Source organism: Hakea prostrata, chromosome 3 (genome assembly GCF_041222555.1).
Source record: "Hakea prostrata isolate BN-2017 chromosome 3, UWA_Hpros_2, whole genome shotgun sequence".
In the NCBI taxonomy this organism is placed as follows: domain Eukaryota; kingdom Viridiplantae; phylum Streptophyta; class Magnoliopsida; order Proteales; family Proteaceae; genus Hakea; species Hakea prostrata.
The window spans coordinates 67764014-67781055 of NC_142602.1; the positions used below are offsets into that span (position 1 = coordinate 67764014).

Below are 17042 nucleotides of genomic sequence, written 5' to 3' on the forward strand. Positions count from 1 at the left end.
GAGAGCAGAATAAGGTAGGAGATAACTTCTTTGATGCTGTATTACTGAATTGTATTACATTTATAGCATTTCATTAGATCTAGATCTCAGCCCTTCATCTAACAACCCACTTCTATTTCAATCTCAGCCCTTCATCTATAACAACCCATTTCCCATTTCTATTTAAATCTCAGCCCTTCATCTATAACAACCCATTTCATCATTGAGCGTAATCCTTCAGAAAAGCAGGTCTTTTGGTAATTCGTTTAGTCCTACGTGGAGGATCTTCTTGAGCTGCTCCAGCTACCGTCGGATTCGTATCATTGCTTCCCCCATATAAGACAACCTTGTCCTCAAGGTTAAAACTGGGAAAACACTGTACGAATTCATCTTGATCCACCCACGTTGCCTCTTCAAATGGTAAGCCTTCCCATTTAACCAACATCTGGTATGTGATAAGATTGCGCCTTTTAACCTGTCGGGTCTGAAGTATTGCAGCAGGTGTGAGTTTAGGAGGAGGGAGCTGAGGTGAGGCAGCAAAGGGCGGTGGATCTCCGAGCCAGGGCTTCAGAACCGAGATGTGAAATACGGGATGAAGTTGAGAACCTTCAGGGAGATCAACGCGATAAGCAACCTTCCCCACTTTCTCTGTTACCTGATAAGGACCGAAATATCTGCGTCCAAGCTTGGTGTTGAGGCGGCGGGCAACGGTGGTTTGGCGATATGGTTTGAGGCGAACAAAAACCCAATCTCCTACTGCGAACGCCATATCTCGCCGGTGTTTATCAGCTTGGAATTTCATCCGGTGTTGGGCACGGAGCAAGTTTGCTTTCAAAGTGTTAATAATGTGGTCTCGCGTCCGTAGTTCGGTATCCACAGTAGCATTCAAAGTGGAGCGTGGAAGGTAGCGGCTGAGCACTGGAGGAGGTCGTCCATACAAGGCTTGATAAGGTGTCATGTTAATTGTTGTTTGGTGTGCTGTATTGTACCAAAGTTCTGCCCAGCCTAGGTATTTTTTCCAGCGTTGCGGTGCATCCACCACAAAGCTCCTGAGGTACATCTCAAGGGTGTGATTGAGGACCTTTGTTTGGCCGTCAGTTTGGGGGTGGTAGGCTGTGCTATAGGCTAAAGTAGTACCTTGCAAGCGATGAAGTTCCTTCCAAAAGTGGCTCAAAAACAGGGGATCTCGGTCGGTGATGATGGAGCGAGGTACCCCATGGAGGCGTACAACATCCGTGAGAAACGAATCGGCAACCTGAATGCTTGTAAAACCCGTAGGCAAAGAGCTAAAATGACTATATTTAGAGAGACGGTCAACCACGACCATTATAGCCGTTTTTCCTTGAGATGGTGGAAGTCCTGTAATGAAATCCATGGAGATGTCTTCCCAAACCTCCTCTGGTATTGGCAGTGGTTGTAACAAGTCTGCAGGGTTTTGTGGTGGAGTTTTCAGCTGTTGACAGAGGATACAATTAGCAACATATTTTTTGGTTTCTTTAGCCACCCCATGCCACCAAACATTGGCGGTGAGACGTTTAAGGGTTCGCATATAACCGGCATGTCCTCCAGTAGGAGAATCGTGGTATTCCTTGAGAAAGGCTGTGCAGAGTTCAGAGGCAGAGGGTATGAGAATACGCCCTTTGTAAAATAATAAGCCGTTGCGATGTGCATACCGACTATATGCAGGATCAGCAGCGACAGTGCCTGCCAGAATTTGTGCAAGCTCTTGAGACGTTGCAGTTTGGTGACGGAGGCGGTCCAAGAAAATTGGAGATGGTGTGTTGATGGCCAAGGTGTGAAGCTGGACATCGGGTGTATTGAATGTCAAATTCAAAACCAAGGAGTTTGCTCAACCAATATTGTTGATCCGGTGTTTGAATAATCTGATCAGTAAGCTCTCGTAGGCTACGTTGGTCAGTTCTGATAGTGAATTTACTTCCCAACAGGTAATGTCTCCATTTGGAAACTGCTTGTGTGATAGCGAGCATTTCTCGTGTATAGGCAGAAGTCACTTGCAAGCGTGGAGATAATTTGCAACTGTGAAAAGCGATTGGATGACCCTGTTGAGATAAGATGGCGCCAACCCCAGTAACCGAAGCATCCGTTTCAACAATAAATGGTTGTGTAAAATCAGGTAAGGCGAGGAGTGGGGCTTGAACAAGACATTGTTGCCGAGCACGAAAGGCCTTCTCAGCTGCTTCAGTCCAGGTAAAATTTCCTTTTTTCATTAAATCTGTTAAAGGTGTGGCAATCTGGGCATATCCTCTTATGAAACGCCTGTAATATCCCGTTAATCCGAGAAATCCTCTGACTTCTTTTAGGTTTCGGGGAATCGGCCAAGCAAGAACTGCTTCCACCTTGGAACAATCTACAGAGAGTCCTTTACCAGAAATGATATGCCCCAAGTATTCTATTTCAGAGCAACCGAATGAACATTTGCTGCGTTTGGCATATAAGTGATGATGCAAGAGAGTTTCTAATATAATTTTGAGGTGGCCGAGATGATCTTCCCATGTCTTGCTGTAAATTAAAAGATCATCAAAGAAAATGAGTACATACCGTCGCAGGAAGGGATGAAATATATGGTTCATTGCTGCCTGAAAAGTTGAAGGAGCATTTGTCAGCCCGAAGGGCATTACGAGGAATTCGTAATGGCCTTCATGGGTTCTGAACGCTGTTTTTTGTACATCCTCTGGTCGGACGCGGATTTGATGATAGCCTGCTCTGAGATCAATTTTGGAAAAGAAACGAGCTCCATAGAGTTCATCGAATAACTCATCGACGGTAGGAATAGGGAACCGATCTCGTATTGTTATCGCATTTAGAGCGCGATAGTCAACACAAAATCTCCGGGTGCCGTCTTTTTTTTTGACGAGGAGTACCGGTGATGAGTAGGGGCTGATGCTTGGGCGGATGATGCCGGTGTCCAACATGGTAGTGATCTGGCGCTCTATCTCTGTTTTTTGAAAGTGTGGATATCGATAGGGTCTGACATTAATTGGTTGGGCTTCTTTTTGCAGGTGTATAATATGGTCATGGGCCCTTGAAGGAGGAAGCCCAGTGGGTTCTTCAAACACTTGAGAGAACTGTTGCAATAGTTGTTGTAAAGTTGTTGAAGTAATGGAGTTTGTGGGCTCAGCTATGGGCTCCATTTCTAAACGTAGTAAGACCACAAGCTCATGGGCTTCATAGGCCTTGCGCAAACCATGACACTGCAATTGCATAGGTGTGTGATTGGTGGACCCTTTCAAAATGATGGTGTGATCTGAATCGTTGAATTGTAAGGTCCTCTCTCGGTAATCAAACAGGATGGGCCCCAGTGTGGCCATCCATTGTACACCGAGGATAACGTCTGCACCGAAGATGGGTAGCACATATGCCTCAAGGTTAGTATTGTAATTTTGCAAATGGAGGGCCATCTTTCGTACTAACCCGGAGCACGCGAGTCGGTTGCCGTCGCCGATTAGAACTGAAATTCGGTGTGCTGCCTCCACTTGTCGATTCAGATTGTTAGCAACCTCCGTCCGGATGAAATTGTGAGTGTTGCCTCCATCAACCAATACTTGAACCGGCTGCCCTGCTATGTACCCAGTGAGTCGAATAGTGGTTGGAGAATTTACGCCCATTATAGAGAACATCTCACGAACCATTTCTTCAGATCTGATTGAATCAATTTCGGTTGATTCTGTTTTGTATTGTTCAACATGCTCCACTGAGTCGTTACCATCTTCTTCAAATTCCAACAGGTAGAGTTGTCGGTGTTTACACTTATGTCCTGGAATAAATTTTTCCTCACAATTATAGCATAATCCTTTCTCACGACGAACTTGCATTTCAGATATCGTCAGGCGCTTAATTGGAATGTTAGAGGTAGATATAGGTGACGGTGGTGTTTTTGAATATGTGGAAACAAGTGGAAGGGAAGCCTTCTGCAGCACCGGAGTGGGTCGCATAAAAGAGCGTTTTCCTTCTTGGTGTTTTTGTTCCTGGATTCGTGCTAGCATAACAGCGTCCATGAGTTCCGTTGGTCGGAATGCCTTTACTTCGTTGCGGATGTCAGATCTGAGACCAGAAATGAAGCAACTCACTAGGAAGTCGTTGGGTAACCCGTCAACGCGATTAGCAAGTGCCTCAAATTGTGCTTGGTAATCAGCAACAGTTGCAGATTGCATAAGTTTTGCTAATGCGGCACGAGGATCTTCAAATTCAGTTGGGCCAAAACGAATTTCTAAAGCACGAGTGAAGGTAGACCAATTAGTGAATAGTTTGGTTTTGCTTACCCACTGAAACCATTGGAGAGCCAATCCTTCCATATGAATTGATGCAAAGTTGATCCGTTGGTCTGCAGGGATAGTATGGACTTCAAAGAACTTCTCAGCGCGAAAAAGCCACCCGACAGGATCAACTCCATCGAATTTGGGAAGATCCACTCGAGTTGAGCGTGTCTGGATCGGAATTGAACATGTAGAACTCGTCGAGCCAAGGCGGTGTACCCAGAATTCCTCTTGTGTCTTGAACTGGAGAGCTTGCTGTTACTCGACCATCCATGGTGTTCAATTTAGTCATTATCTCTGCCAGTAAGGAACGTTGTTCTGTCATGGCGGTTCGTTGCTCAGCCATTGCATCTTGCAGGGATCCTATCTGTGCAGCGTGATCGGTGGATGCTGTACTTAGTTGTCGCAACAGCTCTTCAGCATGTCGTGCTCTGGTTCCCTCAGCCATGGATCCGGCAGGTCGGACCAAATTGATATGATTCAGATAGTTTGTAAGTTGCAGAAGAAGAATGAGCAAGGAGACGAAGTAGAGACAAAGAGCAGAAATAAGGTAGGAGATAACTTCTTTGATGCTGTATTACTGAATTGTATTACATTTATAGCATTTCATTAGATCTAGATCTCAGCCCTTCATCTAACAACCCACTTCTATTTCAATCTCATCCCTTCATCTATAACAACCCATTTCCCATTTCTATTTAAATCTCAGCCCTTCATCTATAACAACCCATTTCATCATTGAGTGTAATCCTTCAGAAAAGCAGGTCTTTTGGTAATTCGTTTAGTCCTACCTGGAGGATCTTCTTGAGCTGCTCCAGCTACCATCGGATTCGTATCATTTCACCTCTTAACCATCCATCCCCCCCTGGTTTCCCCCCCCCCAGGAAGGAGGTTGTTATTTCTCTTGATTTTAGAGATCTCGTAGGCGTCGTGGATACATCACTGTTAATCCAAAGACACGTATAAGTGTTCTACCAACTATCAACTCTGCCTTTTGTTCTTCAATTTTTGGCTTGTAAATCCTCCATCAAAGGTGCAACTGGTCGCCCTTCATGACTGGAGGATGTGGAGAGTGGTAGATGCTAAACCTTACCCTTACGTGAAGGTTTGTCTTCTGATGGTAACCTTGACAAACCTTCAGAACTGCACCAAGGTTTGAGAGTGGAGACTATTGCATATACCACAAAAAAGAATCAAACTTGTAACTTCTTCAACAAGGGGTATTGATCAGTTTCATTAAAATTTTCTAACCGCTCACATTTTTGCGACACTTGTTCACTATTCTTGGCAAGGAGACCCTTGAGCCGCCAGCCACAAATTTGAGTTTTATGGAATCTATGAACATTGAAGCAAAAATGGTAGATAATGCATATGTAAGGTAAATCAAGGAAAGAAAAATCTTCATATGAACACGATTACAAAATTAATAATCATGAATCCATGGTCCCAGTGATTTCGCATTTGTTATAAAATTTGACCATAGACTAATCTTCTTTTTTTGGGTATAAACCATAGACCAATCTTTAGAAACACGAATTTATTCAATAGATTGTGCCGAACCAATAGTTCAATTTTTGGCTTCTCAAGTAAAAATATTCAAGAAAAAAAAGATTGAGATAGATTTGAGGTGAACAAGTTCAGTAAGCCCTTTCTTTTGGGCTAGACAACCATCAACCTTGCCAAATCCTGTCTGGTGACTTTTAAGGGCGTGGCACACACTTGTGTGTGCTTTTCCGTCAATCAGACTCCTGTAGACTTCTCAGAAAACTCCCAGAAATGTGGCAACTGCAAATACAAGGAAGAGAACTCCACCCAAATACCCAACCTGAATGACAAACAATGACAGTTAATGAGAGAAAAAATGAGATAACAGATAGCTTGATATACAGGTTTGAGCAGCATCAGTTGGTAATACTAGTTTTTCAGAAATATAGCTGGCAAGAAATGCTCTTTCCAGAATTGCCAGAAATGTCGCAAGTGGGTGTCCAATAATGGCCACACGAGCCACACCCAATGGGGACTGTAAGAAAGTAGGTAAAATGAGAAAGCAAGAATGGATTCTGTAGTGCATTCAGAGAAATTGTTGCTTACTTGGGTTATAACCATATAATCATACCTGAGCAGCACCTAGAGCGATGGTTACAAGCATTGAGCGATCTCCACATTCATGAAAAGGTTCAAAATCCAATCACTCATTTTCTTTGGTTATGAATTGTTTTCTTGGAAGATACTACTCTTAGCAATCAATCAACCAAAAAGTAACACAGGTGAAACACAATCAACCAATTAGCTGCTCGGATACCTGCCACCAAAATCCGAAGGGGGCTTGGGGATCCGCTGCATCTAAGATGTCAATGTGGCCTACCTCCTGAAACCCATTCATTGGAAAGTTGTTTCCAAGCATGACTCTATTTGGGTCAGATGGATCTACTCCTACCTCTTCAAATCTGTTACTATCACCCCGCCAACCCCTCTACAGTGCCTCTTGGGCTTGGAGGAAGCTTCTCCTCCTTAGACCACATGCCCTTCCAGCCATCTCCTCCCATATCTCCAATGTCTCTGGTAGAAAAAGTAAAACCTGGTGTAATCAGGAGCACGAGATAACAAGATGACAGCTGAAGCTTCTAGGCACGTTACTATGTCGCTGTCCTTAAGACGTAATTCGCCCCTCACGGAAGGTGCTATGAAGTACCAGCGAACCGTCTCCCAGGATACAAAGAAGCCCAAACTCAAGGTTGTTTCCCGAGTTTTGCAAAGCACAGACAAAACTCAGAACCGAGAAAACTTCGGATTTTCTTATCTCCTGTTGAGAAACTAGAGAGGATTTATAGGCATTGAGGTGCCTCTATGGACAGTTCATGACCCGTTCGTATGGGTGCACCTCCGCGAGGGATACAAATGCCAACGTTCAGATCCGAGCCGTTGGATCGTTCGGCCGCACGATCTAACGGTCCAGATTGAACCATCAAGATGACATTTATGGATCTACTTCCATCGCCCTAGATCTGCCGTTGATCAAAATAGACAGTTTAGATCTGATCTCGCTCGAAGCGTGCTAAGTGCGTGCGCCAAAAACGCCTAAACAGCCCACGCGCGGGCGCGCGCCGGACGGCACACCGTCCTCGCTCGACCCACGCATTGGCATGTCTTTTGATATTAAATCAAAGTTAATAGGCAGGACCTATTAATTAACTTGGATTCCAACATCTCGGTTTCCAATGTGGGACTATATAACACACTTTCCTAAAATAAACAAAAAGGAAAGTTTCCGCACTTATAAATCCAATTTTAAATGAAACGTTTATTATTTTATTATATTAAAAATAATACAACAGTCTCTTCTATCTCTTTTTGGCTTGAGTAGTGGCATCCGATGGCCATTCTTTTCACTCTCTTGGGCCCCCACACAACTTATGAGACCAGCATCCTTAAAATACTACCCTCTCCACCTTCATCAATGATGGTTCTTGGTCCCCCCCCTCCCCCACCCTAGCCTCGCACTTGTCTGGGATTCCCTCCCTCCCCTTCAAGATATCCCCCAAGACCTCACTGTTTGGCTCCCCACCTCTACAAATTCTTTCACTACCTCCTCAGACTGGAACCTCATCTGCCTCCCTTCCCCTCTTGTCCCTTGGACTCGCTTGGTTTGATTCAAAGGGCACATCCCCCACCACTCCTTCACCCTTTGGAGAGCCCTTAACCTTGCCCTCCCTACTCAATATTTTCTCATTAACTGCCATATCACTGCCAACCCTAACTATATCTTTTGTTGGGATGGTTCAGAAGATCTTGACCAACTTTTCTTCACTTGCCCTTTCTCCTGCTCTCTCTAGGAGGAATCCCCTTGCTTTTACTTGACCCCGTTCTAGGCGATCTTTTGGTTTTGCTCGAGACTGGTCTGGGATGATGAGAAAAGTTTCAAGCACCTCCATCTGCGGCCGGGTTGGTAAGCTAGTCTTTAGTGCCACTATCCACCACTTGTGGTGGGAGCGCAACCTCAAGAGATGTACCTCTAGATCTCGATCTTTGGACTCGATTTGGATGCCATCTATTTTGATGTTTCTACTAGGCTCCATTCCATTCCCCACCCCTCAGTTGTTGATTCCTCAAGGAACAGGCTCATTGTTGTCTCTTGGGATCTTAGCTCTTCCTTTTGGCTTCCCTCTTGAAGGCTGGTTCCCCCCCCCTCCTTTTCGTTTGCCCCTTGTTCATTCTTTTTTTTGCAACTTAATTTAGTTATTTATTCATCCAAAAAAGGAAAAAATCAGAGATGAAACAATTTCAAAACCCTTTTAGTTACTCAACACAGCATGTTAAATGCTTACCATGCATGCATTTAAATTATTATTAAAAAAAGAAAAAGGATCCATAGATGAAGTCAAATTTCTCATAGCAAAGAATACGAGGCCAAAAGACTTCCAGATGATTTCAAGTGGACTCATGAGTCGCTTTGCAATGTGGGACATTTGACACAATACCCCATGTTACACACACACACAGAGATTACAGTGATGAAATTTCATAGAAGAGAACAATGAAAATTAGAGAATAACCTTTTCCTCGACAAGCTCCTCAGCTTCAACAGACTCCCCAAGTTCTGAATTCTCTTCACCATTCTTGGCCACATTTAATGTTTACAGATTTGAGACCAACGAACATAAGAAGAGTAACAGCTGCATATTCTCCAATTGGCAAGGCTGTTCAGGTAGCCAGTTTCAGTGATGCACTAGAGCTTGCAAGATATGAAACATTATATCGTGAAAGTAGAGATAATATAAACCCAAAACTCAATCAGGTTTCTAAGATGGAGCTGACTGAAGGATATGCATGTTTATTAATTTCAGCAAGATACTGTTTACATCAAATACCACCCAGTATTAGTTGGAAGTTAATAACAAGGAGAATGATGAAGTAGAAGGTTGGAGAAGAAGGGTGGGAGAGAGAAGATGGTAGAATGTTTTGTATGTCAGAGAATGTTCTCATGTACACATATCTTAGTCAGTAACAAAATATAAAGAGTAACAAACCAAAAACTAAGGAGGTGAAAAGTAAAAAAGGAGAAAAAGACAATGTAATATAGTAAGTAAATGATCTAGTTCCTCAAGTACCCCTAATACATAGTTATAACACTTCCCTCAGGATGGTAATCAAATGAAATGCATTCCCAGCTTGCAAGAAGGTACTGAACTAATGAGGAAGAAGCCCCCTGGTAAAAATGCTAGCCACTTGGTCATCTGTCTCAACAAAAACAGAACAAGTGTAACTTGAGTCCTCCTAGAAATAATGTCAATCCACCTCAATATGTTTTGTGATGTAATGTTGCGCAGCATTGTGCTCTATACTTAATGGCTGTCTTGTTATCACAATAGAGTCTCATAGGTCTGTTTATCAACTCACACTTATTAGACTAGTCTTCTCTACCATAGGAGTTCACATACTCCATGAACCATCACCCTGAACTCTGTCTCCACACTTGATCAAGCCAAGCAGGTTGCTTTTTAACTTCTCTTAAGTGACCAAGTTCCCCCCCCCCCCAAAAAAAAATGTACAATATATGATGTAAATCATCTGTCAAAAACTGAACCAACCCATTCCACATTGATGCCTGATATAAATCCTTTCCATGGGGGCTTCAAGTACACCGAAGATATGATACATAGCATCTAAGTGCCCTTTCTAGGAAGCATTCATAAGTTAGACTCACCACCCCAACTGCATGGGTGACATTTTGCAAAGTCAGAGGAGGTAGATCAGCTTTCCAACCAATCTCTGATATTTTACTTCATAAATGAGAGGACTGCAGTCTTCTTCTAGTTTGGACTAGCAGATTTGCAACCGAGATTACTTATTTCTGTCAACAAGTTGAGAACAAATTTCCACTGACATATGTTCATTCCCTTTTCTGATCTTGATAAGTCAATCCCCAAGAAATAATTCAAGAGTTCTAGATCTTTATTTTCAAACTATTGCACCAGGGAGTTCAGTTTTCCCATCTCAGCCTGGCCATCAATAGTAACCACAATGTCATCAATACTTAAAATAAAACATATGATGATGCCATTACCTCATTAGTAAATAAAGAATGGTTACTTCGGCTCCAGGACTGCCCATTCTTCAAAATGGCCTGTCTAAACCTCTCAAACCAAGCCTTAAGAACTGTGTTTAAACCACATAGTGCCTTCTCCAGAAGACACTTTCCCTTTAGCTCAGCCAGGTGGAGTCTACATGTATACTTCCTCTTCTAGATTACCATGGAGGAAAGCATTTTTCACATCCAACTGGTATAAAGGCCAATCATTATTAGCCACCAAAGACAAAAGCACTCTAGCGGCGTTTAGCCACAGAAGTCCCTTGATAATCAATCCCATACACTTGACTCCATCCTTTGGCCACCAACCTAGCCTGATATCTATTAAGCATACCAAAACAGTACTTGGTTTTGTAAATCCATCTGCATCCAACTGGAACTCTCCCCTTGGAAGATTAACTAGTTTCCAAGCACAGTTATTTTGATGCCAACATTTCCTCAAACATAGCTTGCTTAAACCATGGATCAAAGGGAAAGGCTTGAGTGATATTCTTGGGAGTGGAAGCAGAGAGAAGAGTAACAGTAAAAGCAACACTTGCAGGGCAGCAAACATCATAGGATACAAGCTGAGATGTAGGGTTAGTGCTGGCTCTCTTTCCTTTTCTCACACCAATAAAAAGATCTAAACCAGAAGCAAGAGCATGGACGTCATCTAAATGAGGAGGATACAACTCAAGATATGGGATTCTTGGCAAGTCTTATTTTACTTCTTGTTCTTTCTCTTGTACACAAGGTGGTAATCCTTCTCATTACCAGAATCATACTCTGAATTATCACCAATATCAACAACTGCCCCTTCTTTGTTTTTCTAATATCAAGCAAGAATAGGGAAGTGGGAAAAGGTAGGAAGAAAAGGACTCAACAGCCTCTCAGTTCCTTCTAGTCTCCTTGTGAAAAGGATGCAGATGAGAACAAATAAAGGGAACTGATTCAGAGAAGGAGAAGGTGATAACTTTGGAAAGAAGTAGTTAACAGGAAGAGAGTGATAGCACTTAGTGCCCTTGGAACAAGACGAATACCTAAGAAACATACATACATTTAAGGGCTCCAGGATCAAGCATAGTTGTAGCAAATTTATTCGCACGATTTAGTGTTTTAATCAAAATTTGTTGGCCTCTAGCCTTAGAGAAGTCACATAGGGGTGGAGCTTGGATAGCATGGACTAATGTGTGAGGGGCTGTAGTGCATTAAGTTTGGATAGGGATCTCTTGATTTGGGTGGAACACGGGATCGATCAAGGAGTTCAGGAGTCAAAATAGAAAATAAGAGTGATTACAAGAGGGAGATGGGGTGCTGGCCTCAAGCTTTCCTTGATGGGTTTCAACCACATGAGGTTTCATCATATTACTCTAGAAGAACCCCGGGAAATCCACCTTGGATGTTACTCACCAAGGATAAACACCAATCCGTAACTCGATCAGCACTACCCACAATAGAGAGGCAGAGTTTTAATCACTTAAGCAGTCTGTCTTCATCCCACCAATTTGTTTTTCTTTTTTTTTTTTTATTTTTATTTTTTTTGGGGGGGTGGTGGTGGGGTGGAGGAGAGCATTTATAGCTTTACATATTTTTTTTTGGTCAACAAATAAAAGTCATAACATTAAGTAAAAGAGTGTAAGCCAGGAAACCTGGACACCAACAAAGAGACATCAACCATGAATAAAGGTGGGATATTCCACCAAGATTGAGAGAGGGAAAGACAATGTGCCCCCTAGCATGGTAGAAGATCTCGCACTCGAGAGAGATCTCGCCACCTTGAAAAAGAGAGATCTCGACCATCTCAGTGAGATCTCGATCGAGATATACAACTTTTTGGCGTCAACTCGGTGGCCCATCTCGGTGGGTTTTAGGGTCCCAATTGGGTTGAAACTTGGTATTTAGCTTATTTAAGGCCTTTTGAACACTTGGTGGCCTTGGATTTGTTAGAAACACCCCTATGTATGATTTCTAAGTCTACCCATAGTGTGAAACCGAAACGTAGTAGGATTAGGGAATGCAATGTTATACAACATGTAATATAGAACCTTTAAGGCATATAAATGAAAAGCAAGTATATCAAATGCATCAACTAACTTAAATGTTATAAAATTCCATCCATATGAGTATCACAATCTCAATTTTCAAGAATAAAATAATTATACAACCATTAGAAGTTCTATATAAGTCATTAAATCATAAATTCATAAGACAAGTAGAGAATGATTGATCTTCCTTGTTGTAGATGTGCTAAGAGTAGTTGCAAGTGAAAATTCAGCCAAAATCCACAAAAAAAGGTAAAAATTGAGAGTTCCAGAGAGATCCAGGGCGAGATATGGCGAGATATAGCGAGATATGGCGAGATATGGCGAGATCTCGAGCGAGATATCCCAACTCGCTGCTCTTGCCCTCCATCTCGTCTCGCCAAGCTAAAAAAACGAGATATCTCGCAAGATCTCGCCGAGATCTCGCGAGATCTCCCACCATGCCCCCTAGCAAGAAAATCAGCAAAAACATTGCTAGTCCTAGGAACAAAATTAAACAGAACCACATTAAAGTCTATGACAATCTTAAAAATTTCAGAAACTAAACTAAGACTAGACCAATCTAAAGAAGAGCTAAAGCCTTGGAGAGCCAAAACGACTGGTAGGCAATCAGAGTTCACTTGTATGTGAGATACTTCTAAAGATAGTGCAAGAAGTAGGCCATTTCTCACAGCAAGAAGTTCCATCAAAGATAGCTTTACATATTTAGTCCTTCATGAATTAGAACTCAATAACCCCTGCTCCTAGGACTTAAAAGTCTTGAAAAGAGTGATTCACCCTAAATTGTGGGCTGTTGAACTGAAAATAAAAACACTGCAGAAAGACCTGATGGGACATTTCTGCCCCCGACTTAAAGTTGAGCAGAACTATATGTATGCCAATGCCTAATCAAATTACTAATATGATGAAATAAAATATAAAAAATACTATTAGACTGGCGAGAGCTGCTGGGCAGAAAGCCTAGGGAATTTTACTGAGTGATTGAGCATGCATTAATTTCTGTGTTTATCCCTAGCACAACTTGCATCACCATGATACAATAAGATATATCTCTTGAAATCACCCTTCTGATACAATACATGATAGCATAAACCTCAAATCCAAGTAGATAACTAATTTATTATGATCCCATAAGGATCATGGCCCACAAAATTCAATGACAGAAGAAGCCTGAATCTGTGCAATCAGTTCACAAGTGATCAGGGTTCTGTCTTCTCTAAAGGACCGCCTATTTTGTTTCCCACTTGGCTATTAGTCAAGTTTACAAATCAATTCATCAAAATATACAGCATATGAATTTCCATGAAAATAGCATCCCACTCTTGATGAACTTTCTCCAGAGATAAGCTATCCAACAACAAATTTAGATATAAAGCTTTCCTCCACTAGTCATTAACTAAGACAAACTCAGAAAAGCTGTTCAAGTTACACAGTCCTCAAATGCATAATATCATTAAAGTACACATCTAATAAATCCATTTTTTATTAAATACATTATTCAATTTTATGCATCAAAATTCTCAAGACATTATAAAATACAGGGGAAAAACTAATATTCTGTCACTAGTAAGTTGAATCCATGGAAGCATCAGTTAGTACAGCAGTATAGCTATCTTCATCATACTTTGTTAGATGTATGAAGATCATTGCCACACAAATCCATCAAGTCATATCACTGAAAGTATATGGATGCTACTTAGTTGTTTGAAATTGAGCTGGAACTGAATGGAATACCTGTCCATGAAGAATCACAGCAACATTCATCTACTTCCCATCTCCCAAGTTGGAAAACCATTCCAAATACCACTTGGAACATGATCTGGAAGTCGCAGACTCTACCAAAAATAAAAAATTTGCTATGGCGGAAGGTTTAGCTACTGGAGATAATCTACAAAGGAGGAATATGGTTGGCAATTATACATGTCCTAGAGGCTGTCCAACTGCTGAATCAATAGCCCATTTATTCTTGGATTGTGCTTTTGTTCGCCGGGTGTGGTTTGCTAGCCCCTTCAATTATAAACCACCGGAGAATCAGCAACTACAGATCGCAGATTGGCTGGAGGCAGTGAGTACAGTTCTTCCAAGAGATAAAAATGAAGCCAAGAAGCTAGTGACTCTATGTTTCTTTATTTTCTGGGAAATTTGGATTAATAGAAACGATTACATTTTCAACTTGGGGGGAAAATCTCCAATTGATGTAATTTCTAAAGCAGGTGAATTGCATAGAGAATCTGGGAGATGAAAGACGATATTGGTGGCAGGACACCTGTGCAAAGATCTGCTGCATTTCAAAGACAGCTGACCGACTCCTGTCAAGCATTTCCTATGGGCTGCTATCTGATTAAAAGTGATGCCTCACTCCTTCTAACCCACAATCGTATGGGCTTGGGCTATATTTTCTACAAGGAGAATGGAGATATAATGAAAGCAGTTTCCATACATACTCATTTTGAATCAGCCCTCTTGGGAGAAGCCTTAGCACTATGCTCGGCTATGCTGGATGCAATTGGAGAGTGTATTGATAGGGCGGTGTTTCAATCTGATTGTGCTGAACTCATTAGGATTATTCATAATCCTTCGGTGGGGGTCCCTTTGAGTCTAGATCCTATAATTACGGATATTAGGAAAATCCAGAATTATTTCATTGTATGTCAGTTTGATGTTATCTCTAGGGTGAACAATGCCATTGCTGAGTTAACCACAGTAAATTAATATCAGGGGTCATCTGATAACTACTTGAAATGAGAATCTTTCAAGGAACCATTGATTCTATTAACTTTGAATTACTACAGAGTAAATAGGTGCATTGGCTGCTATTATGGTCTTCTTTTTCTCTAAGTTGGGTTGATTTAGAAAATAAGACTCTCTCATGAAATTTATCAACAGAAAAAACGAAAATAAGTTCTATAATTCCTACATGTACTCTGATTATAAACAATGTATCCAGTTAAATTATTATTAACAAAAGAAAAAGAAAAACCCTTGTGTCTATGCAAGGAAGGCGGAAAGATCACTTTGTCTCCAATCTCAGAAACAAATATCAACGAGAAGGCAACAGTGAAGCCTGACTTTGCAAATGCTTCCACAATTGATGAAGGTTCCCCCCTTCACAAAAGCAATCACTGTGTGAAAGACGATTGCTTAAGAATCTGAAGTGCAACAATGCTCCTTAGTATGAAATGTCATGGAAATCCATAAGTTCAACTCAGATTAAAATTATCTCCTTGAAGCTTTGATTTATCTGAAAAGCCAAATTTGGATTGTAAGAGGATGCAGATTACGTTTACTTCATGTTCAGAACTCTGTTTGCAAATGCGTTCCCAGGGTGAGAATTTTACCTGAGTTTTAAGATGAGTTCTTGGGGATCCTAAATTAGTTCAAGCAAGTAAGTCAACCCAGTCTTTTTCCTGTCAAAATAAACACAACTGTTTCTTATTCATGTTATTCCACTTCCTCATTATAATTCCATGTTATTTTGAAAGCTAAAGACCAGAACACTCACTCCTTTGCCCCAGAGGTTGAGAAGTTGGATTCTTTGGGAATATCTGTGACACTTTGAAGGATGGATCAATCTAATCTATTTCTTGTTATGTAGAAAATAAAAATTAGTAATCCGAGGGATGGCACAGTTGATAAAAGACCAATAGAAGTATTCTATTATTATTATTATTAATTAATTTGGTTTATATATATATATATAACACTAAACACTTAAGCTGATTGTTGCTCATAAATACATAAACTTAATACTAGACGCAATAAAATATTACAAGACCCCTTCCTTCTCCTCTAGCTAGATTCTAATTAAAGCAATAATTAAACTAGGAAAATTAACATGACAGGTTACAGGCTTACAGCCAACAGAAGAAATACGTATATCAGTGCTTCTTCAAGAAACCCTGAGCCATGTTGATGACGTCCCCATACCCACCGCTCCCGCCTGAATGTGATTCTGAGGTAGTTGTGGTATCGGTGGTGGTGGTGGTGGTGGAGTCTGGGTGGTGGGTCGCCGGAGTTTCTGTTGTTGAATGGGTAGTGGTGGAGGAATGAGAGGAATGGTATTGATGAAGGTACTGTTCCCCCTTCTCCAGATACTTTCCTAATCCTTTCTCTTCGTCTAGCTTGCCGTACTGGGAAGCAGCATCAACCAGATCAGCAGCGGCGCCGGCAACTTTTCCTTTGTCAATCTTGTCTGATTCCTGGTGAACGCCGAATTTTGCTGCCTCAGCCACCACCTTGGCACTGGACATAAGTTCGGAGTTGGAAGGTTTGTGGTGTTCATGGCTACTTCTGTGTTCATCTGAAGAATGTGATGGCTCCATGATCTGATTTGCCCAAGGAGAACAGAGTTGAAAAGTTGTTGGATCTCGATAAGATTTGAGATTTCCAGCTGCAACAAGTACTCTATTTATTGGTGAAGATGCTCTCAGCCACTCAAGCCCCCCAGTGTCCATGATGATCTTTTATTTTTCTTTATAAAAGGGGTATCCATGATGATCAACGCGTATAAGCCACGAAGCCTGGGTGTTGGCCACACCTTTCGTACGCGGTTTGCCGAGTGCCACGTGGATCTCAATTATTTAATGATGCAACCTATCTTTCATGTATTTATTTTATTTGATGATAGAAAAGTAAATATTTATATAATAATTAATAGTATAAAATTGATTGGAAATTTTA

General features: G+C 41.5%; 2 protein-coding genes and 1 long non-coding RNA gene across 3 annotated transcripts; 1 reads left to right on the forward strand and 2 right to left on the reverse strand.

Moving 5' to 3' along the window:
• Positions 1–5648: 5648 nt before the first annotated feature.
• Positions 5649–11837, reverse strand: LOC149022851 (uncharacterized). The gene is made up of 3 exons (XR_016172472.1): positions 8807–11837; positions 6169–6273; positions 5649–6078 (listed from the first exon to the last, which is right to left on the reverse strand). It is a non-coding gene; the product is annotated as an uncharacterized LOC149022851 (long non-coding RNA).
• Positions 11838–14220: 2383 nt separating this feature from the next.
• LOC149022852 (uncharacterized) lies at positions 14221–15074 on the forward strand. The gene is made up of 2 exons (XM_089147716.1): positions 14221–14472; positions 14589–15074. The coding sequence occupies exons 1-2, from the start codon at positions 14221–14223 to the stop codon at positions 15072–15074; spliced, it is 738 nt and encodes a 245-aa protein (XP_089003842.1).
• A 938-nt stretch (positions 15075–16012) lies between these two features.
• On the reverse strand, positions 16013–16812 carry LOC149022853 (nodulin-related protein 1-like). The gene has a single exon (XM_089150749.1). The coding sequence runs from the start codon at positions 16682–16684 to the stop codon at positions 16241–16243; it is 444 nt and encodes a 147-aa protein (XP_089006875.1). The 5' UTR covers positions 16685–16812; the 3' UTR covers positions 16013–16240.
• Between the last annotated feature and the right edge of the window lie 230 nt (positions 16813–17042).

Excerpts from the sequence above, each read along its gene's own strand:
- LOC149022852 (XM_089147716.1), top strand. The coding sequence starts at position 14,221 with ATGGCGGAAGGTTTAGCTACTGGAGATAATCTACAAAGGAGGAATATG. Across the intron at positions 14,473-14,588 it reads AAAATGAAGCCAAGAAGCTA|AGAATCTGGGAGATGAAAGA; the intron begins GTGACTCTATGT and ends TGAATTGCATAG.
- LOC149022853 (XM_089150749.1), bottom strand. The coding sequence starts at position 16,684 with ATGGAGCCATCACATTCTTCAGATGAACACAGAAGTAGCCATGAACAC.